The sequence below is a fragment of the Clupea harengus genome, chromosome 14 (genome assembly GCF_900700415.2).
Source record: "Clupea harengus chromosome 14, Ch_v2.0.2, whole genome shotgun sequence".
Lineage (NCBI taxonomy): Eukaryota > Metazoa > Chordata > Actinopteri > Clupeiformes > Clupeidae > Clupea > Clupea harengus.
This window is the reverse complement of record NC_045165.1, coordinates 17,158,297-17,183,271: the sequence shown is the minus strand read 5'-3', so window position 1 is coordinate 17,183,271 and position 24,975 is coordinate 17,158,297. Positions and strand designations below refer to the sequence as shown.

At 40.6% G+C, this 24,975-nt stretch overlaps 2 protein-coding genes across 2 annotated transcripts; both read left to right on the top strand.

The window, feature by feature from the left end:
• Positions 1 to 1,490: 1,490 nt before the first annotated feature.
• On the top strand, positions 1,491 to 3,585 carry LOC105908194 (procathepsin L-like). The gene is made up of 7 exons (XM_031580563.2): positions 1,491 to 1,617; positions 1,800 to 2,003; positions 2,164 to 2,294; positions 2,406 to 2,597; positions 2,872 to 3,037; positions 3,218 to 3,323; positions 3,441 to 3,585. The coding sequence occupies exons 1-7, from the start codon at positions 1,518 to 1,520 to the stop codon at positions 3,568 to 3,570; spliced, it is 1,029 nt and encodes a 342-aa protein (XP_031436423.1). The 5' UTR covers positions 1,491 to 1,517; the 3' UTR covers positions 3,571 to 3,585.
• A 10,146-nt stretch (positions 3,586 to 13,731) lies between these two features.
• LOC105908193 (procathepsin L-like) lies at positions 13,732 to 21,975 on the top strand. Its single transcript, XM_031580142.2, has 7 exons — positions 13,732 to 13,835; positions 14,034 to 14,176; positions 14,294 to 14,500; positions 14,624 to 14,815; positions 21,215 to 21,380; positions 21,595 to 21,700; positions 21,831 to 21,975. The coding sequence occupies exons 1-7, from the start codon at positions 13,736 to 13,738 to the stop codon at positions 21,928 to 21,930; spliced, it is 1,014 nt and encodes a 337-aa protein (XP_031436002.1). The 5' UTR covers positions 13,732 to 13,735; the 3' UTR covers positions 21,931 to 21,975.
• Positions 21,976 to 24,975: the final 3,000 nt, after the last annotated feature.

Genomic DNA, 24,975 nt, shown 5'->3' with positions numbered 1-24,975 from the left:
ATTCAGTTTTTTTCCACAGGGGTCCAACAGAGACTCGTGAAGATGATGTACAGTGTTCAACGACTACATAGTCCACTGAATATTTGTGACGATAACAGAAGAGGAAGTATTACTGTAATTTTACATGTCAGCTTTTATCTGTTAAATTTGAATCTAGATAGTACTAGACATGAAAAGAAGAATTTCAACTTTGAACTTTTATGAACATATGAGGAACTGATGTTTACGGGAAACCTTGATTGTTGTAAAATGTTTAATAATGGTGTGAGGTTTACTGTGGCTGGTCGTGTGAATTTCCCAATGCATCAACAAATGCTGTTCTACAGGTTTGCACACCTGTTTATGGGTTACCGAAATACATTTACATCAAACTGAAATTCAAAAAGGTGTTTTAAAGTGATAAATAAAGCTTGTATTGCACAGATCAGTTCTCTGGGGAACACACTCAGTACCCCAATGAGTTTCATTATATTCCAGCACGAATTTTGAATTAAGAGTTTGAACTGAACACAAAGATCTTTGCATGTTTTTCTTACCATGCTGTGATTTTGTCTGCAATAGATTCTTAATTATTTGTATTTGACTAGCCTTCATGATATATTAGTGTTATTACACTAATGTAGGTAATATATAATACAATGCACTGGACATATGATTCCATGTTACTAACCATAACACTGAAGATGTAAAACTCGACAAGAAGTGTCAAGTGAATCCACAACATCACCACAAACATCTTTTCAACGCAGGAGGTAACCCATGGATTAAAACAGGGGCAGGCTAATGTGATTTAGGAATCGTACTACCAGGTGATAGGTAGCCGATTCGTATAGGCATATGACTAACTCGGATGTAGGCTAGTGCATCATTGTTGTCACTGCGTCACTTTTTCAGCCATGTTGAGAGCAGCGGTCTTTGTCTCTCCAGAACTAGAGCTATCCCAGGGGTGTGTTTACCAACTGTAGATGAGGAATATGACTTGGCCTTAATAGTAGTTTATTACAGTGCAACAGTTACCATGGTCAAAATACATAAGACTGGAACTGTCCCCCTATTTATTTTATAGATAAAAACTTTGGATATTTTAACTGGAACTGTCCCCTGTTTTCATTTCAGAGATCTGGTCACCTTACCCGTAACCTTACTTATCTTGTATTAAGAAATACTGATGTGAACTGTCCCTGTGAAGTGTGGTCATCACAGCCAGATCAGGAACTAATTGAGAACCAGAACAGGAACTTGACAAAGCTGATTAAGGAGAGCGGAGAGGTTAAAAGAGCATCTGCATCCTTCACCTAAGGGCAGAAGAGTCAGTGTTTAAACACTTATCTGTCAAACTGCTTCTCATCACCATCCATAGGATCTTCAAGGGAACTCTCAAACAGGTAAGAAATATTTAAACTCTCTCTCTCTCTCTCTCTCTCTCTCTCTCCCTCTCTGAAATACACACATATACCCACTGTGCTTAAGAATGTAAACTATCTGTAATTCAGCATGTTGTTGTTGTGTGTGGCAGCATGAGGTTGTTGATCATTGCAGCTGCCTCTCTGGCAGTGGTGAGCTGTGCCAGCCTCTCTCTGGAGGACCTGGAGTTCCACGCATGGAAACTCAAGTTTGGTGAGGAGACTCAAAAGAATGTCATTATATATTCTTGTAACCAAAATGTCATTGAAGTCTTCATATTACAAAAGATAAGTGCAATCATTTGTTAAACAAAATACACCAAAATATCTTTCCTTCTGCCTAAAACTTTTCCTCATAAAAAGTCAACCTCCATATTTGTCCTATTTTTGCTACAGAGAAATCCTATAGCTCACTTGAGGAGGAGGCCCATCGTAAAAACATCTGGATCTCCACCCGCCTCAGGGTCCTGGACCACAACATCCTGGCTGATCAGGGCATCAAGACCTATCGCATGGGCATGAACCAGTTCTCTGACATGGTAGGAGGGTCTAGTTGTCACAGAGTAACTCATGACAGAATATCTAGGTGTGTTCAGTATGGTTGTCCTCTTCACTGTGGTGTGTTTCTCAGTGTTTTACATGTTTAGTTTACGAGAAACAATTCCTTTTCTTTTACAGCACAGTAAGGAATACAGTCAGACTATCCTCAGAAGAAGAAGCATGATCCCCTCCAATGAGACCTAAGCCATTCCCCACCGAGGCACAATATCCTCCAAACCTAAAGGGGGCGCTGCTAAGCTGCCTGACTCTTTGAACTGGAGGGATAATGACTGTGTTACACCTGTCAAAGACATGGGGCTGTGGTGTTCATCCAGCTGGGCCTTCAGCATGGTTAGTTACTGAAAGAGGAATCTCTGTGTGTGTATGTGTTTGTGTATGTATGTGCATGAATGTGCATGTGTGTGGACATAATCTAACGTGTCATATTACCTTGCATTTCAGACAGGTGCACTGGAGTCCCACACCTGCATAAACTATGGGCACCTGCCCTCTCTGAGTGAACAGCAGCTGGTGGACTGCTCTGGGTCCTATGGAAACAAAGGCTGCGATGGAGGTCGGATCGATCCATCATTTCAGTATGTCATTGATAACAGGGGGATAGACACAGAGGCCTATTACCCCTATGAGGGAAAGGTACTGAAAACTATTCAAATCAACCTCTTCAGAAATATTATAAAAAGAGACAAACCACAAAGGGAAAAATGAATGGGGGAATCCGTATTGCTAAAAATGGTGGTCATGAGTTTGATTCCCAGGAAGCACATCTACAGACACAAGTGTCTGCTAAATGCAATGATGTAAATTAACTCACAAGAAATGCAGTTTCTTATTTCATTGTAGACCTGGTGATGGTTGATCATGGGAAAAGTTGCGACAGGAGCATGTTCTAATGGCCCTCATCTACCAGGATGGATCCTGTCGCTTCAATCCCTCTGGTGTTGGTGCCACCTGCAGTGGATATTCTGATGTGACGCCCAGTGGTGATGAATCTGCACTCCAGTGGTTCGTGGCCAATATGGGACCCGTGTCTGTGACCATCGATGTTGGATCCCTGTTCCTGTTCTATGAATCTGGTGGGTTGTCTCCTACACCTACGGTACTGTTAATTGCAAACCTCCACACAGGCATTGATTCATCGATTGACTGATTGATTAATAGATTGATTGGATGTAAGAGAAGAATGGTAGGATATTTAGTTGGATAGACAGACAGAATGACTCATTGGTTAATTTAGTGTTTCATTTTTTCCAAAGGTGTCTTCTCTGACCCTGACTGCAGTAGCAGTAAATACCATGCTGCTTTCTTGGTGGTGGGCTATGGAACTGAAGGTGGTCGAGACTACTGGTTGGTGAAGAGCAGGTAAGCTGACATCGCATCGTAACTCAAATAAGATCTGTCTATCTATCTAATGGTGTTGTATTGAATAAACGCCTGAACAGTAGTGGTGAGAGACTTATTTTTAATGTATTTGTATAGCTTGGGCGTTTTTTGGGGAGAGGAAGGCTACATCAAGATGTCCCGGAATCAGGGCAATCAGTGTGGCAGTGTGCGTCTCATGCCTCTTATCCTACAGTCTGATGGTGAGCTGGTGACAAGTACTGTATGACTCATATTATATCTAGAGGTTATTAGTGTCAGTATTTGACAGTACACTCAATTCATTCATTCAATATATTCAATACAATTACAGTACATTCATTTGTTGATGACAGAAATCCAACTCGGTTTTACAACGTTTTGAGAAATGATCTTATGTGCACACAGTATTGATTTAATATTCAGATTTATACTCCTTACTTTCAATTAAAGTACCCTGGCCAAGGAAGTAGGAGAGGACATGTAACATGAGTAAAGAATTTTTTCCTTATTTCATATAGGTATATTTAACACTCGTAGTGAGATTCTCTGGAACAAACCTAATATTTCACTGTCTGTTTATCCCACAGAGGTTAATCAGAGAGGAAAAGCTATCATTTCTACAACATTCAACTATACCCTTTCATCTTTCATTTTGCCTGAACTAGACATTAGACACCCTTGGACAAGAGAAACCAAAACAAAACAAAACAAGACAAGATAGTTAATTAGACCAGAGTATGTTAACTGCTATAATTTATAATTTATAATTTAAAATTTCAGCTCTCAACTTATGTGGTCTGAACATTTTAGATGTTTTCAGGGAAATGTGGCTTTTTAAAGACTTGTGGTGAAGTTTCCCCATAACTTAGCAATAGCTGTTCTCTAGGTCTGTAGCCTGTTATGTAAACCTTATGAGAGCCTGATATGTGATCTGCAAACCATCAGTAATTTCAATGACTGACAACATTGGGAGTAAAAGACCAGTATCTAGCCTATAAGCCTATGGTTAAAGCCTTCACTCCTAGACTCCTAGCACAGTTCTTTTCAGCTTAAGAGTCTGAAGTGACATTCGCTGATTGTGTATCTGTACGCATATATGTATATCCTTGTCTAAGTCATTGTATGGCTTTGTATTCCATGTGATCTACCACAGTGGTCACATGTTTGTTACGTGGTGTCCAGTTTCCTCTTCCTGCAGCCATTTATGCAATTGACCAAAATACAGCCTAGATGACTTCTGATGTAGTGCAGTGTGATGTTTATATATGTTACCTAAATAAAAATGTCATCTTCGGAACAGGAATTTGTATTTTATTTTGTATCTCATGATTTTTTCAGCCATAAATTCTTGCTCATGTTGACATCAGAGCATGGACCCGCTTTCCAACAAGTGCTCTTAATATAAAGTATTTCAGTAAGACAATTTAACAATTTAACATATGAATAAATGATATATATGAATATACTGTATGTTGCTAACCGCACCTATAAACCTTATCCTAAGCAAAACACCAAGTATGAATTGTAATGATCTGTACTTGTACTAAAAAAGGGCTGCATTGATCACGTATCAAGTACACAGAAAAACCTGACATACAGTGTTGCCTAATATATCTGTACCAAAACGTAAGCAAAAGAGGAGGAGATATCCATTTATTTTGGTCATTTCAGCCCTTTCTGGCACTGTTGGATCTTCCGTCCAGCACTGAAAGTTGTGGTCACGTGAATGCAGATGATTTAGAGCTTCTCTTTTCTCCGGGTAGAGGAGGAAGTAAGTCTGCTCTTTTGTCAATCTAACCACACCTCATTGTCTACAGAACGTTTCACTCTCAAAAAGGTAAAGGGCTTCAGATTTTTTCTCTCTTACACACACCCATGTCATTTCAGTCCTTTCTGGCACTGTTGGATCTTCCGTCCAGAACTGAAAGTTTTGGTCACGTGAATGCAGCTGATTTAGAGCTTCTTTTTTTCTCCGGTTATAGAGAAGTCAGTTTGCTCTTTTGTCAATCTAACCACACCTCATCCTCGTCTACAGAAAATTTCACTCTCAAAAAGGTAAAGGGTTTCACATTTTTTCTCTCTAACTTACACACACCCACTGTGATAGCGCGTTTCCTAGGCGCGTCCTCGCGTTCTAATTGCGGACCCAAATACAAATACAAATATTGTTCCGTTAAATCACTGTTCTTCTGTTGTCTTTATATATATAATATAATAATGTTTGACAGCAAACCTACCCTTACTTGTTCACCAAACAAACTTGTACTTGCTGCGATTGTTTCTTTTCCTATCTTAGGAAGTACGCTTCCTGCCCGGGACAACTTTATGGTTTGGGGAGGTTCGCGAGGAACATGGTTTTGCCCTCGCCAATTCAATTAACTATGTTATAAGGTTTCCAATGGTGAATGTGACCTATAACTGTTGTAATCATTATTTTGAAGGCCTGACTTTGTTCTAATTATTATTTCTTGTTCTAATTACTTCTTTGGGAGAGGGAGGCTACATCAAGATGTCCCAGAATCAGAACAACCAGTGTGGCATTCAGGGACATGCACAGGAGGGGGCTTAGGTTGCCCGGGAAACTGCCCATCTGCCCTCCTCGACTCAATCTGCCCCTCCGAAAGGAAAAAAAAAAAGTTTTAAAATAGTATAACGGCTGCAGAATTTCATGTAGGCCTAGATTTAAAAAATCACCACCCGAAATATTTCATAAAGTAGCCTATGGCACCTGAGGGCCTACATTTTTGCCTCAAGAGACGGTCACAGTTGCCTTGTGTGACTTAATCGATGCGCAACTGCTTTGACGTAGTAAGAAAAGGTGAGTTTTAAGTTGTAGAAATGAATAACAAACGAACAATCATCATCAAGTTATATGAAATGCAAGGCTCAGTTAGCCTAAACTAAAGAATCAGAGAGTGGAGAATCAGTCAGCTAGCTTGCCTGCCAGACAACCAGCCTGTTATCACATGCTATTTTTTTGGTAGGAAAACTAAGCTACATGTCTGCTGATGGTTAGTTTCTAACATTTCATTTTAACAAGAAGAATAAATGATGGAAGAAATGCATCACATGAATTATTTCATTCAAAATGGTTAAATGCCTAAATCCTATCACTGTTTTGGGTGTAAGTCTAGAGTGCGGTAGAAGCTAGAATGCCCATGGAAAAGAGAAGGATTCAGGAGAGAGAGAAGCCGCTAAAGGAGGCAGCAAAGGGGAGCACATCTTTGCAGAGTTGGTTACAAAAAAGCAAACCAGCAGGTGAGGCAGAGACATTGCATCATGATAAAGATGACAATGTGTCGGCTAATGAATTAATGTGAAACAGGCTCATATTTTCAGACTAATATTTTAAGTATACTAATGGCAATTTATTATAATTACATTACATTTAAGATGAGGAGCAATCACAAGCCTCCAGACCAGAGAAAAATGTGGACCAGTAGACACATAGGACCGGTAGACCTAAGTGCTGATCACCAAATATGAGATGAAAGGACCATGCTAGAAAGTACAGGGATAAAGAGCCATATGCTAAATAATTTTAATCTTAAAACAAGTATAGGCTTTTTTAGAGATCCTTTCAAAGATCTTGCCTGAGCAGAACAGAAATAACATAACACTGCTTCTAGTGGGCCTTATAATAGTAATGATAATGGTAATAACAATAATATATAATTGGACAGATGATGAGCCAAGTACATCAACTGCAGACAAAGTCAAAGAGCCAGAGCCAGACGAGAACAGAACCGACTTGGAAAACAGGAAAGGAGAGACGACACAGACAGGATGCCAACAAGGGAGGATATTGAGATTAAGAGTGAGACAGAATTTTTTGCTGAGATTGAGTAGTCCAACAGATCCAGCTCATATACACAGCAATATTCTTAAATACAATCCGGCCTTTATCAAATGTTCTCATTCAGTCGGGCCTTGACGTCCTATTGTGAAGTTCCCACAAAATGCAGAAGGGCACTCTTTTCAAGCCCACTGGTATGATGATGACCCTGGCTGGAATGTTCTCCACAGAATGATGCCATGCTCAAATGAATTGCTGTATTTGAGTATTTTATTTATTACTATTAATAAAGACCTTGTTCCTCTCAGTTCTCCATACAGTCCATGTGGGTTTTTTTTCGGGGGGGGGGGGGGGGCTTTTTTCAGGTCAGAGCAATGGCCCCCTCAAAATTTCTGTGCACAACCCTGGTGGCATTGCTTCCTATGCCTTCTACCCTGAGGTCTGATGGTGAGCTGGTGAGGACTTGCATCTTGGGGGGCATTTCTGGAGGACTTTTTCAAATCACAAGACAAAAGTTGATAAACAGGAGAAGCCCACTGAATACACTGAAAGATTATTTTGGAATCTGGTTAGAAGAATGCCTTTGGATAAATCTGAGAGTGTATGAGAAGAAATACAGGAAGTTGAGTGGAGGTTTGAGTGTGCATGTATAGGGGGACGTTCAAGGTTTCGGTTTCACTTTCTGTTTTTTTTCCACAGAGGTCCAACAGAGACACGTGAAGATGATGTACAGCCTTCAACGATTACATAGTCCACTGAATATGTGTTACAATAACAGAAGAGCAATTATTACTGTAATTTTCAATATCAGCTTTTATCTGTCAAATTTGTAGCTGGCTTATACTAGACATGAACATATGGGGAACTGAAAAGAAGAATTTCAACTTTGAATTTTCATGAACATATGAGGAACTGATAGTTACGAGAGACCTTGATTATTTTAAAATGTTCTCAATGTAGCTTCTTTAACACATGGATAATGGTGAGAGGTTTCCCCATCCCCCAATGAGGTGAATTTCCCCATGCATTAATAAATGCTGTTCTACAGGTTTGTACACCTGTTTATGGGTTTTTCAACAAACTGAAATTCAAAAAGGTGTTTTAAAGTGATACATAAAGCTTGTATTGAACAGATCAGTTATCTGGAGAACACACTCAGTACCCCAATGAGTTTCATTATACTCCAGCACAAATTTTACATCAAACAAATGTGACATAGTTTCTCCCTATCCAAATATCTGTACAGATAATAATGCTGCTTTGAAAAGGCCACCCTTGTTTGACCGCAACCACAGCCTACGTTGTTGTACATTTTTGTCACTGTAGGTCATATTGATATGATAAAGATCTGATCACATTTTGAAATGAGAGTATGATTGATTGGTTAAATTATTGGTTTATTTGTGGAATGATAGATTGACTGATGTAAAGGCTTTAACAACCTTTCTATCTATCTATCTATCTATGCAGTGTCTCTCTGCTCTGTCTGCCTGTCTGTGTGTCTGTATTAATAATAGTAATATTAGTAGTAGTAAGAGATTGATTGTTGATAGACTGACTGACGGTCCATCTCACTAATTGACTGATTTGCAAAGGTGTCTATAATGAGCCGTCCTGCAGCAGAACTAGACTGAATTATGCTATGTTGGTGATGGGCTACGGAACTGAAGATGGCCAAGACTACTGGCTGGTGAAAAACAGGTGAGCAGGAACCACAATAATCTGCATATCTCAGATAATAATGATTTGAGAAGGCCACACTTTTTTGACCGCAACCACATATGTCTGCAACCACAGTATAGACTGTGTTTGGAATGGCTAAGATTGAGTGATGGTTAATAAATAAGTAAGAATCAATGGCCCCCTTCTCGAACATTTTCTGAAGTTTCTTCTGAAATGTTTCTTACGGGCTTCGGAAAAACAACGTAAGCAAAAGACATCCGCCAAATTCATGCACGCTTGAAAATGCGGTCCTACGCAGCAGAAGTTTTCTGGGCTGTGCTCCCCCGGAAGAGTTTTCTTAAATTGAAAGCGCGTTCTCGTGCTCCTGAATTTGCATACATACACGCCCTGCCAGCTCCTTATAAGGGCACGCAACCGTAGTGACGTGTGCAGTCGGAATCGACCGAATCTACACGAAAGCAACTCGTAAACGAGTCATGTCAAAGCGGTTTCGTGTACATTACATTTAGTCATTTAGCAGACACTTTTGTCCAAAGCGACGTACAAGGGATAGAACAGTCAAGCTACGAGCAATAGAGACCTAGTGTAACAATAAATACTACTTTACATAAGAAATAGAAAAACGAAATAGGAAATAAAAACGAAGTGCAGGAATGTAACTGCTATAAGTGCAAGTTAAGCACTAGTGGAAGTGCCAGTTAGGAAGGGAGGTGCTCTCTGAAGAGTTGGGTCTTCAAAAGCTTCTTAAAGGTAGAGAGGGACGCGCCTGCTCTGGTAGTGCTAGGCAGTTCGTTCCACCAACGTGGAACTACTTGAAAATTCTGGATTGCCGTACTTGCACAGACGGCAGTGCCAAACGACGCTCACTAGACGAGCGCAGCATTCCGGTGTAGTCCTTTTATTTATTTTATGACATCACGGTGCCTCGTAGAATCATGACTATAGGCCTACATGTGAAACGTAATTGTTAATGATACTTTAATCCGAGGATCTGTAGAGTTGATGTGAACGCAATCACCAACGATTTCTCACAAATTCATTAACACGGAGAGTTTTCTTAAATGCGATTCCTCAAAAAACCACAAGATGGCCAACGGGGCCATCTTGTGGTTTTTTAAGGAATCGCATTTGAGAAAACTCTGGCCGAGTTACGACTGCTATTTCGAGTTCGGAAAGTCTTCTGAAGTTCAGAGCAAATCCCAGATGAGAAAACTTTCATGAATGCCGAATGTTGTCCTAAATCCAATTCCTCTTAAATTCCTCTTAAATTCCTCTTAAATTCTTCTTAACTGCGTTCGAGAATGAGGCCCAATAATTATAGATATATAACTTGACTGCATTAAATATGAAAGTTTTTTTTACCCCTGATGCCGATAGCCTATTTCTGGACATTAGCTGACTTTGTAAAACTGAGAATAACAAATAAACAAATTAAAACCAAAACCAAACGAACAAAAAAGATTTCTGGTTCCCCCTCTTCACATGATGGAATGTAACCCATGTGATTCATTCCTCAACTCACATGGACAGCTAACCGTGCCACCACAAAATATAAGTTTGGTCTTTCTGTAGTCATCTATAGTCTCAGATCCCAGTCTAGGCTTCTGTAATATGTTTGTCACAGGAACAGAAACAGGAACAGTAACAGGAACAGGACACACATTAACCCTTAAGAGGCCCAGGCCTGTTTGACTTTTTTAGGAAGTCTCACATGCCTTGATGTTTTTGTATATTTCCCCTAACTAAAAGTATTGATGCACAAGTGGCATATATGATTATATTCTAGAAGACCTCAGCAATAATAACATGAGAGTAAAAGGAATGTAGTAAAATAAATTGTTATTTAAATCAAGTGTAAACACACCCATACAAAAACCTTCATTCAGAGGTGCTCAGAATTGGTACAAAAAAACATTGTAAAGTTTTCGGACCGAGACTTTTGAACTCTGAATCTTGTAAACATAGGTGTTAGCCATATATATGCAAGTTTAGCATTCAGAAAGTGTGTGTTGTTTCACTACTACATATTTCTAATTTCAGAATGACCTGTTCCTCTCTAAAAAAGTGTCCCTATTCAATGCATATTGATGAGTTAGGTGTAAACAACCTGGGACACCTCGGTCAAGACAATGGCCATTACGTAATGGCCCTTGAATGTCTTTGTGGCCCTCTACCACCTACAGGTTTTCTTGACACAATTACCATATCCTTATCATATGAATAGTTGTCATTTGCTAATAGGCCGGTCGTAGGAGCAGAAACCTCACTCGGAGACTGAAATGTGCAAGGGATTAGTTATATGTTCCTTACAAAGTGATTATTTATATTTTAGTTTCAAATATATATATATATATACAGTATATATATAAATATATATTTTAAAAGTAAAGGGTTCAAGGTTGCTGTGGGTGTTCTTTTTATGTCTCTAGGACAAAATCTCGCGGAGCTTTAACAACAAGTGGAAAAGGGACTTTTCAGACAAAACTTTTCAGACTTGTGAGCGTTGACATATCAGAGAAAAATGTTGTACTCCTCATATACTATAGAAGGTTAATATGGGAGAATCCAATGTCCACGCATGCAACACTGAGTGAATACATGCATGCTAACTCTGCTTCCCTTAAGCCTGATGATTGCATGAAAGCCATGTGATTCCTATCGCAAACACACAAATCACCAATGCTGACAGAGCCTTTTTGTACCTTTTCCAAATCTCCACTTCCTTAGTCATTCTGATCATTTACCAGAAATCAGAAACAGGGGAAGGCTAACTGATTTAGGAATCGTACTACCAGGTGATAGGTAGCCGACTTTTATAGGCATACGATCTACTTGGATGTAGGCAGTGTTGTGCATGAACGCGTTCAATTCATTGAATACGTTCATTTTTATGAGAACGATGAACTGAACGCAACTTCATGACAAATAATGAATTTGAACGGTGAACACGTTCATATTATCTGAGGTCAAGCCCCACTGAGGTCTAGCTAAATCATTACGGAATGTTTTCCTTCTACTGAGGAAAGACGCTGTCTAAATCGAATGCTTGTACCATGTCGTTGCTCAGTACCTGTTAAAAAGGCCATAGTAATTTGTTAAATTGCCCAGACAGACCATGTTTAGGGTAAATGACCATATTTGGTAATTGCGTTGGTCATGGGACTCCACTTCTCACGGTGCAATGTTTTGATATCGCTACACGGCATATTTAGATGGAGTAGCAGTTAACTTCGGGCATATTTTCACATAATTGAACGTTGCACTTTGTTGAAGTTGTGTGCGTCCATGTATACGTGAGTTTGACTGTGTAGCCTACCTTGTCATTATGTGTTTGTTATAGTTTAGCTTTCTCATAATTGTTACGAGCACTGTCACTTAATTGATCTAGCATGATGCACTGTTCGTGAACTCGCTTAGCATAAGCTGCTAATGTACAAATACGAGTGTTACAGGGTTTACCTATGCTAACTTTTGAGCGGTCTTTCATTTAGTGTACATGCCCTTGTTGATCTGAGATTAAGCCAGTAGCATGTCATTGCTGAAGAGGTTAAATTATTACCTTTAGTTCCCTGTATAATTCATTATTTAAATGGTACTACAGGGCTGTGTATTAATGTATATTTTCTGTTTGTACTTTACTTTCACTCACACACACACACACACACACTCACACACACACACATACAAACATAAACCCACCTACAATTTATCCTATTCATTGTTGTTAATGCAATACAAAGAGTGAAGAATCAAACTGATTATCCAAGTCTCCATTCTTTTCCATTCTAATCGGATGACCCTCAGTGATTACACATTTCCCGAACCCCCTCTATAACAGTAGGCCTACCCGTATAATTTCTGCGATAGCCTACCTAAACCAACTAACTCGACTTCGCCCTACATTACCCATGAATCATCGCACACACATGTGTACCAAACAAGCAACGTATTCCAAGGCAACAGCTCTCGGTCTCAATATAAAAATGGCAAGTGAAAGCGAAAACAGAGACGCAGACTCAGCGAGTACATCCGATCCACCTTATTATTATGTGCGGGATTTTTACACACTGTCTGATAAAGTTTCCGACAGTAAAAATCTCACCTTTCTGTGCAAATTATGTCCTCCTGAAAAATTAGCAATAATTTAAAAAAAAAATGAAAATGAACTGAACTATGAACTAGTTCAGAATTTAAATGGTGAACTATGAACGTGAACGATTCATGTTTACTTGTATGAACTGAACTTTGAACTAGTTCATGAGAGGTGTGAACGTGCACAACACTGGATGTAGGCTAGTGCATAATTTTTTCAGCCATGTTGAGAGCAGCGGTCTCTGTCTCTCCAGAACTAGAACTAGCCCAGGGGTGTGTTTACCAACTGTAGATGTGGAATATGACTTGTCCATCATCATAGTTTATTTCAGTACAACAGTTACCGTGGTCAAAATAAATGAAACTGGAACTGTCCCCCTTTTTATTTCATAGATAAAAACATGAATGGCCAACTGGAAATGTCCCCAGTTTTCATTTTAGAGATCTGGTCACCTTACCGTTACCCTCACCTTCACCGTTACCTTTACTTTTCGTGTAATGAGAAATGCTGATGTGAACTGTCCCTGTGAAGTGTGGTCATCACAGCCAGAACAGGAACTAATTGAGAACCAGAACAGGAACTTGAGGTCACGTCAAAGCTGATTTAGGAGAGTGGAGAGGTTAAAAGAGCATCTGCATCCTTCACCTAAGGGCAGAAGAGTCAGTGTTTAAACACTTACCTGTCAAACTGCTTCTCATCACCATCCATAGGATCTTAAAGGGAACTCTCAAACAGGTAAGAAATATTCAAACTCTCTCTCTTTCTCTCATATACACACATATACCCGCTTTGCTTGAGAATGTAAACTATCTGTAAATCAGCATGTTGTTGTGTGGCAGCATGAGGTTGTTGATCATTGCAGCTGCCTCTCTGGCAGTGGTGAGCTGTGCCAGCCTCTCTCTGGAGGACCTGGAGTTCCACGCATGGAAACTCAAGTTTGGTGAGGAGGCTCACACAAATTTCATTATACGTACATTATATTCTTGTAACCAATATGTCATTGAAGTCTTCATATTACAAAAAATAAGTGCAATCATTTATTTATTATACAAAATACACCAGAATATCTTTCCTTCTGCCTTAAACGTTTCCTGACATAACAGCAGTGAGGTTTCTCTCTCCATGTTTCGTGCTACAGAGAAATCCTATAGCTCACTTGAGGAGGAGGCCCATCGTAAAAAAATCTGGCTCTCCACCCGCCGCAGGGTCCTGACCCACAACATCCTGGTTGATCAGGGCATCAAGACCTACCGCATGGGCATGAACCAGTTCTCTGACATGGTATGAGGGTCTTGCTGAATTGCTAGGTGTATTCAGTGTGGTGGTCCTCTTCACTGTGGTGTGTTAGGAGTATTTTACATGTTTAGTTTACGAGAAACAATTCCTCTTCTTTTACAGGACAGTGAGGAATACAGTCAGACTGTCCTCCTCAGAAACATGATCCCCTCCAATGAGACCAAAGCCATGCCCCACCGAGGCACAATAACCTCCAAACCTAAAGGGGGCACTGCTAAGCTGTCAGCCTCTGTGAACTGGAGGGATAATGGTTGTGTTACACCTGTCAAAAACCAGGGGCACTGTGGATCCTGCTGGGCCTTCAGCACGGTTAGTTACTGAAAGAGGAATCATTTTGTGTGTGTTTATGTGTATGTGTGTGTATGTACGTATGTGCACGAATGTGCATTTGTGTGGACATAATCTTATTTGTCATATTACCATGCATTTCAGACAGGTGCACTGGAGTCCCACACCTGCATAAACTATGGGTACCTGCCCTCTCTGAGTGAACAGCAGCTGGTGGACTGCTCTGGGTCCTATGGAAACAACGGCTGCAATGGAGGTCGGAGAGATCCATCATTTCAGTATGTCATTGATAACGGGGGGATAGACACAGAGGCCTATTACCCCTACGAGGCAAAGGTACTGTAAACTTTTCAGCATCTAAGGCAATTTTAATGTGACAGAACGCGATGAAGTAATGACAGTACTGAGGAGGAAGGAAGCCATCACTGGGCTGCCTTCTCCAAAATCATCACTGTGCCATGACCATCCTTACATGATTAAGAATATACTCACATTGTAAATATACTTTCTCTTTATAGCAGCCATGTTTGTATTGCAGCAATGCTTGTGGTCACATCTGGTCATTTACACACATTGACTCAAAGTGCAGTACTGAACAGACTCTAGGAGGGAACTGGAAAATGGCTTTGGCTTATCTTTTTTCAAAAAAGTATTTTGATTTAAATACAGTGCTTGTTCAGCATTTACATCTAACCATAGGTTTATGTGTGCAAACATTATTACATGGCATGAGACCTACATATTCATATTTCATGCTGTGCTGAATATTGTAATGTCAGTATAGCCACAGGAAAGAAACATACAATCACTGCAAAAATCAGAAATGACTGTGAGGATTAATTCCTGTACTTCAACATCTAGGGCAAAGTGCCAATAACATGAAGGTCATAAGTTTGATTCCCAGGAAGCACACCTACGGACACAAGTGTCTGCTAAATGCAATGATGTAAATTAACTCACAAGAAATGCAGTCTCATTTTATTGTAGACCTGGTGATTGTTGACCATGGGAAAAGTTGTGACAGAAGCATGGCCCTCATTTCCATATTTATCAGGATAGATCCTGCCGCTTCAATCCCTCTGGTGTTGGTGCCATCTGCAGTGGATATGCTGATGTGACGCCCAGTGGTGATGAATCTGTACTCCAGTGGATCGTGGCCAATATGGGACCTGTGTCTGCGAGTGTCGATGCTGAAAACTTCCAGAACTATGAATCTGGTGGGTTGTCTCTTACACCTACGGTACTGTTGATTGCATTGATTGATCGGTTGACTGATTGATTGACTGGATGTAAGGGGACCAATATGAGCCCAAAAGAAGAATGGTGGGATATTTAGTTGGATAGATAGACAGAATAAATCATTGGTTAATTTAGTGTTCATTGTTTTGCAAAGGTGTCTTCTCTGACCCTGACTGCAGTAGCAGTGATCATAACCATGCTGTGTTGGTGGTGGGCTATGGAACTGAAGGTGGTCAAGACTACTGGTTGGTGAAGAACAGGTAGGCTGACATCATATCGTAACTCAAATCAGATCTGTCTTTCTATCTAATGGTGGTGTATTAAATAAACGTCTGAACAGTAGTGGTGACAGCCATTTTTTGAATGTATTTGCATAGCTGGGGTGTTGCTTGGGGAGAGGAAGGCTACATCAAGATGTCCAGGAATCGGGGCAACCAGTGTGGCATTGCATCTTATACCTCTTTTCCTATAGTCTGATGGTGAGTTGGTGACACGTACTGTATGACTCGGATCACATAAGATTTGAAACACTTCAGGTTATATTTAGAGGTTATTAGGGTCAGTATTTGACAGTAATAGTTGCTGGTTGGGCCAATCCCTCGCTCAGTGGATTTACTGGATTACTGAAACATCGAGAACAAGTGGATACCAAATCCGGTGGAAACTCGCTATCGATGGCCTATGCTCCACTATGGAGTGAAAAGGCAAACAACAACAACATTTGAAAGTATATGCGACTCATTCATTCAATACATTCAATACAATTACAATACATTAATTTGTTGATGACAGAAATTCCACTCGGTTTAACAATGTTATTTGAAATGTGAATTGGAGAAATGATCCGATGTGCACACAGTATTGATTTAATTTCCAGATTTATTCTCCTTCCTTTCAATTAAACTTTTCTGGCCATGGAAATAGGAGAGGACATAGCGCCTATTACATGAGTAAATAAGTATGAGGCCACCAAAATCGAAGAAGTCACGAGTTTAGTAAATGTTTTGTATTTCATATAAGTACGTTAACACTTGAAAAGTATTAGGTGGTGAAAAAACTAAATGGGTTAGGACTCATAGTGAGAGTCCTCTGTGACAAACCTAATATTTCACTGTCTGTTTGTCCCACAGAGGTCAATCAGAGACAACTAGACGACAAGAAACCTCACTGATCTTTTCTCACTATGCAGAAAGGAAAAGCAATTCAACCATAACCTTTCATCTTTCATTTTGCCTCAACTATACATTAGACACCCATGGGCAAGAGAAACCTAAACAAAACAAGACAAGATAGTTAATTAGACCAGAGTATGGTTACTGCTATAATGTATCATTTATAACTTCAAATTTGAGCTCTCAAATTATTTTGTCTGAAAAATAATCCACATGGTCCAATAAGTCCACATGGTGGTTATGATGTTGATACGTTGTTTGTTACGTGGTGTCCAGTTTCCTCGACCTGCAGCCATGTATACAATTGCCTGAAATACAGCATAGATGACTTCTGATGTAGTGTGATGTTTATATATGTTACCTAAATAAAAATGTCATCTTCAGAACATGAATTTGTGTTTTTTATCATGATGTTTTCAGCAATACAATTCTTGCTCATGTTGACATCAGAGCATGGACCCGCTTCACATTAAGCCCTCTTAATATAAAGTACTTCAGGAAGCTGCTAATAATTTAACATATGAATGAATGATATATATGAATATACTGTATGTTGCTAACACCAGCTCTAAACCTTATCCTAAGCAAAACACCAAGTATAAATTGTAATGATATGTACTTAAAAGGGCTGCATTGATCACGTATCAATTACACAGAAAAACCTGACATACAGTGTTGCCTAATATTCAATTAAATTCAATTCAATTCAATGTTGCCTAATATATCCGTACCAAAAAACATAAGAAAAGGAGGAGGAGATATCAACGTATTTGGTAATAACAGCCCTTTCTGGCACTGTTGGATCTTCCGTCCAGAACTGAAAGTTGTGGTCACGTGAATGCAGCTGATTTAGAGTTTCTCTTATCTTTGGAGGAAATAAGTTTGCTCTTTTGTCAATTTCACCACACGTCATTGTCTACAGAACGTTTCACTCTCAAAAAGGTAAAGGGCTTCAGATTTCCCCTCTCTTACACACACATACAGGACATACATACACACACATCCATGCACAGACCCATATGATGTTGTGATAAATTACAGGAAAGTTTAAACTGTCTCATTGCTATAGGTGTTATTTTGTGGCAGCATGAGGTTGTTCATAAATGCAGCTGCCTCTCTGGCAGCGGTGAGCTGTGCCAGCCTCTCTCTGGAGGACCTGGAGTTCCACGCATGGAAACTCAAGTTTGGCAAGGGGACTCTCGTTACTTTTCTATTCTCTATAGTACGACATGGACATGACAATTAATTAGGTGTAATCAGTTGAGTCACAGCATTAGTTCATAATTACTGCTTGTCGTTACTTGTAGACACACAAAAATACAAAGAAAGACTGTGATGTTTCTCTCCTCGTGTTTACCCCATAGGTAAGTCCTACCGTTCCCCTAAGGAGGAGGCCCAGCGCAAACTCACCTGGCTCTCCACCTGCCTCAGGGTCCTGGCCCACAACATCCTGGCTGATCAGGGCGTCAAGACCTAGCGCATGGGGTGGAGGGGTATGCTTGATGGTTAACTCTCGCTGGGGCTCAAATGTTGATGCACTTTCAGCACACTGCTCGATAAAAGTTCGCCCCTTCTACCTTCCACGGGAATTCAGCTCCGTTATTATCACAGCAGTCTACATTCCACCGCAGGCGGACAAAACGTGCGCGTTAGAGGAACTATACAGAGCTATTAATGGACTTGAGGATGCTCACCCTGAGGCAGTTTCTATTGTTGTTGGAGACTTCAATAGGACTAATATGAGGAAAGTTCTACCGAAATACCACCAACATATTAACTTTCCTACCCGGGGTGATCAGATTCTTGACCATTGCTACTCGCAAATTCGGGACAGTTACAAACCCCTTCCCCGCCCCGCTTTCGGGAAGTCGGATCACACCTCCATCATACTAATCCCTACCTACAGACAAAGGCTAAAACAGGAAAAAACGGTTTTTCGGGCAGTTCAACGCTGGAGTGCTGAAGCCATTAGCACTCTACAAGACTGCTTTGATACAACAGATTGGCAGATGTTCTGTGTTGCAGCTGATGGGGACATCAATGAATACACAGACTCTGTCTCTTCATACATCTCCAAATGCATCGATGATGTCGTCCCTAGGGTCAGTGTTAGGACTTTCCCAAACCAAAAGCCCTGGGTAAATGGTAATGTCCGTGCTAAACTCAGAGCACGGTCCTCTGCCTTTAACTCTAGTGACCCGGAGGCTTTGGGGAAGTCCAAATGTGACCTACGGACGGCCATCAGAGATGGAAAGAGAGAATACAGGGACAAGCTGGAGTCCACCTACCTCAGCTCTAACCCCTGACGCATGTGGGGTGGCCTGCGACACATCACTGGCTATAAAGGGAGAAATAGCAGTGATGATCAGCCTGCTGCCTCTCTACCTGATGACCTCAACACTTTTTACGGATGGTTTGAGGCAACGAACCCCCTTCCTTACGCAAGGCTGGCCGAGGGCCGGGACGACTGCACTCTGTCCCTGACCGTGGCTGATGTGAGGCGAGAGCTCCAAAGGGTGAACCCTCGGAAGTCATCCGGGCCCGATGGAGATCCTGGCCGAGTCCTCAGGGGGTGCGCCGACCAGCTTGCGGAGGTATTCACCTCCATATTCAACCTCTCACTACATCTGTCTGACGTCTGTGCTTGCCAACAAGGGTTATTCCACCAAGTACTAAGTCATGTTTTGCTAGGGGTTCAAATACTTATTTTCTGCATCAAATACAAATAAAGTCATAAATGTTATAAAATGCAGTTTTCTGGATTTGTTTGTTGATATTCTATTTCTCACTGTTAAAATACACCTACCATTACAATTATAGATCACACATTTCTTTGCAAGTGGCCAAACTTCGGCAGGGGTTCAAATACTTATTTTCCCCACTGTAGTGTTATATGTTATATGTTATAGTGTTATAGTGTTACAGTGTTAAATGTTATTTTTGGTATATGTTACTATGTCACTTTGTATCTACTGTCTACTGTCTACTGTCTACTGCGTAGATGTTGCTGGCCAAGTCCTAAGAATTTCGCTGCACTAAAGCAATTTGTAATGCAACTATAATGCGACAATAAACTCTTTGACTTTGACTTTGATGGGCATGAACCAGTTCTCTGACATGGTAGGATCACTGACCAATAGTGGAATAACATTAAAATGCAATACAAATGGCTAATAGTGCCTACCATGTTATCTACCTCCACACTACATTCCATTTTGTATATTCTAAGCTTTTGGAGTGTTTTCCAATCAGTTTCTTCTTTTTTTACAGGACAATGAGGAATACCGTTACACTGGCCTCCTCAAAAGCACATTCCTTTCCAACGAGACCAAAACTTTGGACCAGCGAGGTATAAAATCCTCTAGACAGAAAGGGGGCGCTAAGCTTCCTGACTCGTGGACTGGAGGAAAAAGGCCTGTGTGACCCCCGTCAAAGACCAGACCCAGCACTGTGGATCCTGCTGGGCATTCAGTACAGTAAGTTACAGGCATAGAGGAGTCACAGTTTTTATGTGTGTGAGCTTACAGTTATTCATGTAGCAGACAATTTTATCCCGTGCAGATATACATTGTCATCAGTATGAATGTTCCCTAGGTACTGAACCCATGAACTTGGTGTTTTTAGCCCTTGCTCTATTGAATGAGCCACGGCAACTGTGTTTGTGTAGAGAGGAAATGTACCTGATTATTTAAACAATAGATGACTTTACAGTTCAATGTCTGTCTTGTCTGTTCTTCTTCAGACAGGTGTGCACAGTCTCACACCTGTATCAAATATGGACGTCTCCCCTCTCTGAGTGAACAGCAGCTTGTTGACTGCTCTGGGTCTTATGGAAACATGGGCTGCAATGGAGGCTACATAGACCGGGCCTATTGGTACGTCATCAAGAGTGGAGGAGTGGACACTGAGGACTCATATCCTTATCAGGCAGACGTGCTATACATTTAACTTGGACACTTGGGATTTTCAGTCCATCCCACTCTGTAGTATCCATCTATTTGAGTAAGAAAAATAAATAAGTAAAAAAAATGCTGATGAAGAGCCCATATACAGAATAATGCCCATCTCTCTAATCTCACGTATCTCTTGAACTGTTCATTTACATAAATGTCCCTAAAGCAGGGTCCTATACTAATGAGAAGTGTACCTTGCCTGTGGTGTGAGAAGGTTTGGATAAACAAAATATTGTAAAAATGTAAAAGTTGTAAAAGTAAATGTATTATCGTAGTAAGTAATGTGAAAAATATTTTTCATAGACAATGCAAGTGCGGCCAATCTTAAAACAGGACGATGTGCTAATGACACAAATATAAATGCCTCTCAGGATGACAATTGTCGCTTCAAACCCTCTGATGTTTGTGCCTCCTGTAGAGGATACACCAAGGTGAAACCTCCAGGAAATGAATCTGCCCTTCAAGAGGCTGTGGCCAATGAGGGACCCGTGTCTGTGGCCATTGATGCTGAGCAGGACTTCCGGTTCTATGAGTCTGGTGGGTTCTGGGGTACATTTTTGTCAATGTAGGTCATATTGAAATGGTAAAGGTCTGACTGATGTAAAGGCTTTTACAACCTATCTATGTATATATCTATCTATGCATAGTATCTATCTACCTGTCTGTCTGTAATAGTAATGGTAGTAAGAGATTGATTGTTGATAGACTGGCTGACTGACTGTCCATCTCACTAATTGACTGATTTGCAAAGGTGTCTATAATGAGCCGTCCTGCAGCAGAACTAGACTGAATCATGCTATGTTGGTGATGGGCTATGGAACTGAAGATGGCCTAGACTACTGGCTGGTGAAAAACAGGTGAGCAGGAATCACACTAATCCGCCTATCTCAATCATCCATACAACATGGAGTGCTATATTCCTGTGTTACTGTAATAAACCTGTTGACAATGACAATAATATTTGCTGTCTTCAATTTGTTTGTAAAGCTGGAGTGCTTCTTGGGGAGAGGAAGGCTACATCAAGATGTCCCGGAATCAGGACAACCAGTGTGGCATTGCTTCCTATGCCTTCTACCCTGAGGTCTGATGGTGAGCAGATAAGGATTTGCATCTTGGAGGTTGTTGTCATGTTCTCAAATCACAAGACATTAGTTGATAAACAGGAGAAACCCACTGAATACACTGGAAGGTTATTTTGGAATCTGGTTACGAGAATGTCTTTGGATAAATCTGAGAGTGTATGAGAAGAAATACAGGAAGTTGAGTTGAGAAAGTGTGCATGTATAGAGGGAAGTTCAAGGTCTCGGTTTTCGTTTTTTTTTCCACAGAGGTCCAACAGAGACACGTGAAGATGATGTACTGTGTTCAACGACAACATAATCCACTGGATATTTGTCACCATTACAGAAGAGCAATTATTACTGTCATTTTCAATATCAGCTTTTATCTGTCAAATTTGTAGCTGGCTTATACTAGACATGAACATATGGGGCAGGGCCGGAGTGGGGCCACTTTTCAGCCCGGGAATTTCAGGCCCAAGACCGGCCCACTTTTTCCATGGTAGTGGATATTGGATAAATGAAGCAACAGTTCAGCCCTTACTATCCTGTAGTTTTCTCTTTATTAATACCATGGTTCAACAAATAATGTAAAGGTTAAATAATAATCCACTTAAGCTGAGAAGTTAACAAAAAATATTCCACTATTCCACAAGGATAGGTTGATAAATTAACAAAAGTAGAAATAAATAAATAAAGCATTTGAAACGTATCCCACTCTTCAACAAAGAGGCATATTGAACTAATGTTTACAGTTCAACTCACAGTACAGTATACATTGCGAATAGCACCAACAGCATCTACAGCATCAGTAACCGCCTAAGCAGTGCACTGGTTTCAGCCACTTTATCTATAACTGTGTCGTTGCTTATAGACATGACGATTTCCTTCTCTGTGTACATTAACATGAAAGCCTCCAAGTTGTCCTGACTCAATGAGCTTCGTAGCCTATTCTTCACAAATTTTAAGGTTGAGAAGCTTCTCTCACATGCAACCTGTGTGCTGGACAAAGTCAACAGAAACTTATATGCTAACCCAATGACATGATAACCATCTGTGAGGAGGTTGTACTGTGAGAGTATTAAATTGACACAAATGGCACAGTTTTTGCAGGAGGAACAGGTCCTGCTTTCAAGCTCCATCTCTGGTAATATTTTGCTTGCGAATAGGTTGACAACGCTACAACGATATTAACCAACACTACAACGTTAGCCTAATAGTCACGTTGCTAATCATTAGGCCTATGTCTCTCTTTACCAGTTGCCACTTGTGTTTGTCCTCTTGAAAATAAATCGGTAAGCTTGGCACATTTGGCAGCATCCTCCTCCAATGCCTTTCTTTTTTTCAACCTGGCTTTTTCAGCCCCTCTTCCTCCCATCCATCCTCTCTGACGCGTATCGTTGGGGTAGGGCCGGCCCAGCTATCGGTAGTCTGAGAAAACTTTTTGAAAAAGACGGGCTATGGACCCAACCAACTCTATTTGGGAGGGGAGAACTCCCTCGCATGGTACAACCCATGCAGAGGCTGCGGTGTCAGAAAAAAAAAAATTCTCGACCGGCCCAGAAGTGAAGCGGCCCACCGGGAACTCTCCCGATTCTCCCGATTACCCACCCCGGGCCTGATATGGGGAACTGATAGTTACGGGAAACGATGATTATTCTAAAATGTTTTCAATGTAGCTTCTTTAACACATGAATAATGGTGTGAGGTTTACTGTGGATGGCCGTGTGAAATTCCCCCTGCATTAATAAATGCTGTTCTACAGGTTTGTACCCCTGTTTATGGGTTACCGAAATACATTTCATCAAATTGAAATTTAAATAGGTGTTTTAAAGTGGTGAAGGCCCCGTCACACCATGACGTTCTGGTCAACGTTCAATGATGTTAGAGGAAACGTTGGTAATCGTCCATGGTCGCTGGAATCGTCGGTGATCGGAGGAGAACGCTGGTCCAAAAAAAAAGTTTTGAACATGCACAAAAGTTCTCATGGAGATCAGCGTTCTTCAACGTTTCATTTAAACGCTGGAGAACTTTCGTGGAACGTTGTATTAACTTTGCACGCGTTTGGCTATCATAGTCAGTCATTGGGTAGGGTAGACTGAGTACAGTTGATGCACCCGAAATAACTTATGTGCGCAGCAATCCTGAGACGTGATTTTTAGTTTGGACATGCCTACTAACGTCCTCTTTGATCCAGGGAAATTTGAGCACCTAACCCATCTCTCGTAGGAAGATATCGGCGAAAGTTTTTTCACCAAGGGAAGATCTTGATTTTATCATGTCCCTTCTACAATGAATATGTTATTAACCATACGTGATCAACAAACGCAACTTACATCATTGCAAACGTTATTCTGTGCACTATACATCTACATATTCAATGCTATCATGTCATGCAAGGTCATTGCATAATCTAGTGAAAAGCGGAGTGGAGGGCATATGCTTGCTTGAGCCAGCATGAAGTAGATGTAGCCTACTGAACTTGAACATAGCTGAGCACTGTTATAGCTGGTGCTGTTCCATGGCAGATGGATATGATATGAAGACTCTTGTGACATGGACAATGTGTGTGGATGTGTTGATGTTTTCTAATAATAAACATTGAGAAACACAAATTCAGTGTCAAATTTAAATCATTTATTTTAATAACATAAAACCCCAGGAATAACACCCGTTATTTCGTAAATCACAGTAATAATAACAGTAAATCTTCGTCCGAAGACATTGCTAGTGAAAGAGGCTTTGTATTCTTCTTACTTTCAGCAGCATTTATCATCTTCTTACTTGCAGCAGCGCTAGTAGCAGAAGCCCCCCTCACACCTTTTCGTGGTCTTGGCGGCATGATGTTCACTGTTCAGATCAACTGAATCCACTATGATTTTCCAGCGTTTTATACCCGTTTGACCATAAAACCCACACGCCAGCAAAACGCTTTTCTGTCATTATGCACACGTAAATTACACTCTTAACACGCTCTTCTAAGGTTGACTTATCGTTTGTCGCGCTGGAGTGACACGTCAGCACACGTTTGTCGCGGACCAGTGACTTGGTCGGTGTTACACACTCCTCATGCG

Coding starts and splice junctions, on each gene's coding strand:
- LOC105908194 (XM_031580563.2), top strand. CDS start 1,518: ATGAGGTTGTTGATCATTGCAGCTGCCTCTCTGGCAGTGGTGAGCTGT. Junction 2,004..2,163: donor ATCTAGGTGTGTTCAGTATG/GTTGTCCTCTTC, acceptor TTCCCCACCGAG/GCACAATATCCTCCAAACCT. Junction 2,598..2,871: donor ATTACCCCTATGAGGGAAAG/GTACTGAAAACT, acceptor CTCATCTACCAG/GATGGATCCTGTCGCTTCAA.
- LOC105908193 (XM_031580142.2), top strand. CDS start 13,736: ATGAGGTTGTTGATCATTGCAGCTGCCTCTCTGGCAGTGGTGAGCTGT. Junction 13,836..14,033: donor CGCATGGAAACTCAAGTTTG/GTGAGGAGGCTC, acceptor TTCGTGCTACAG/AGAAATCCTATAGCTCACTT. Junction 21,381..21,594: donor CTTCCGGTTCTATGAGTCTG/GTGGGTTCTGGG, acceptor TGATTTGCAAAG/GTGTCTATAATGAGCCGTCC.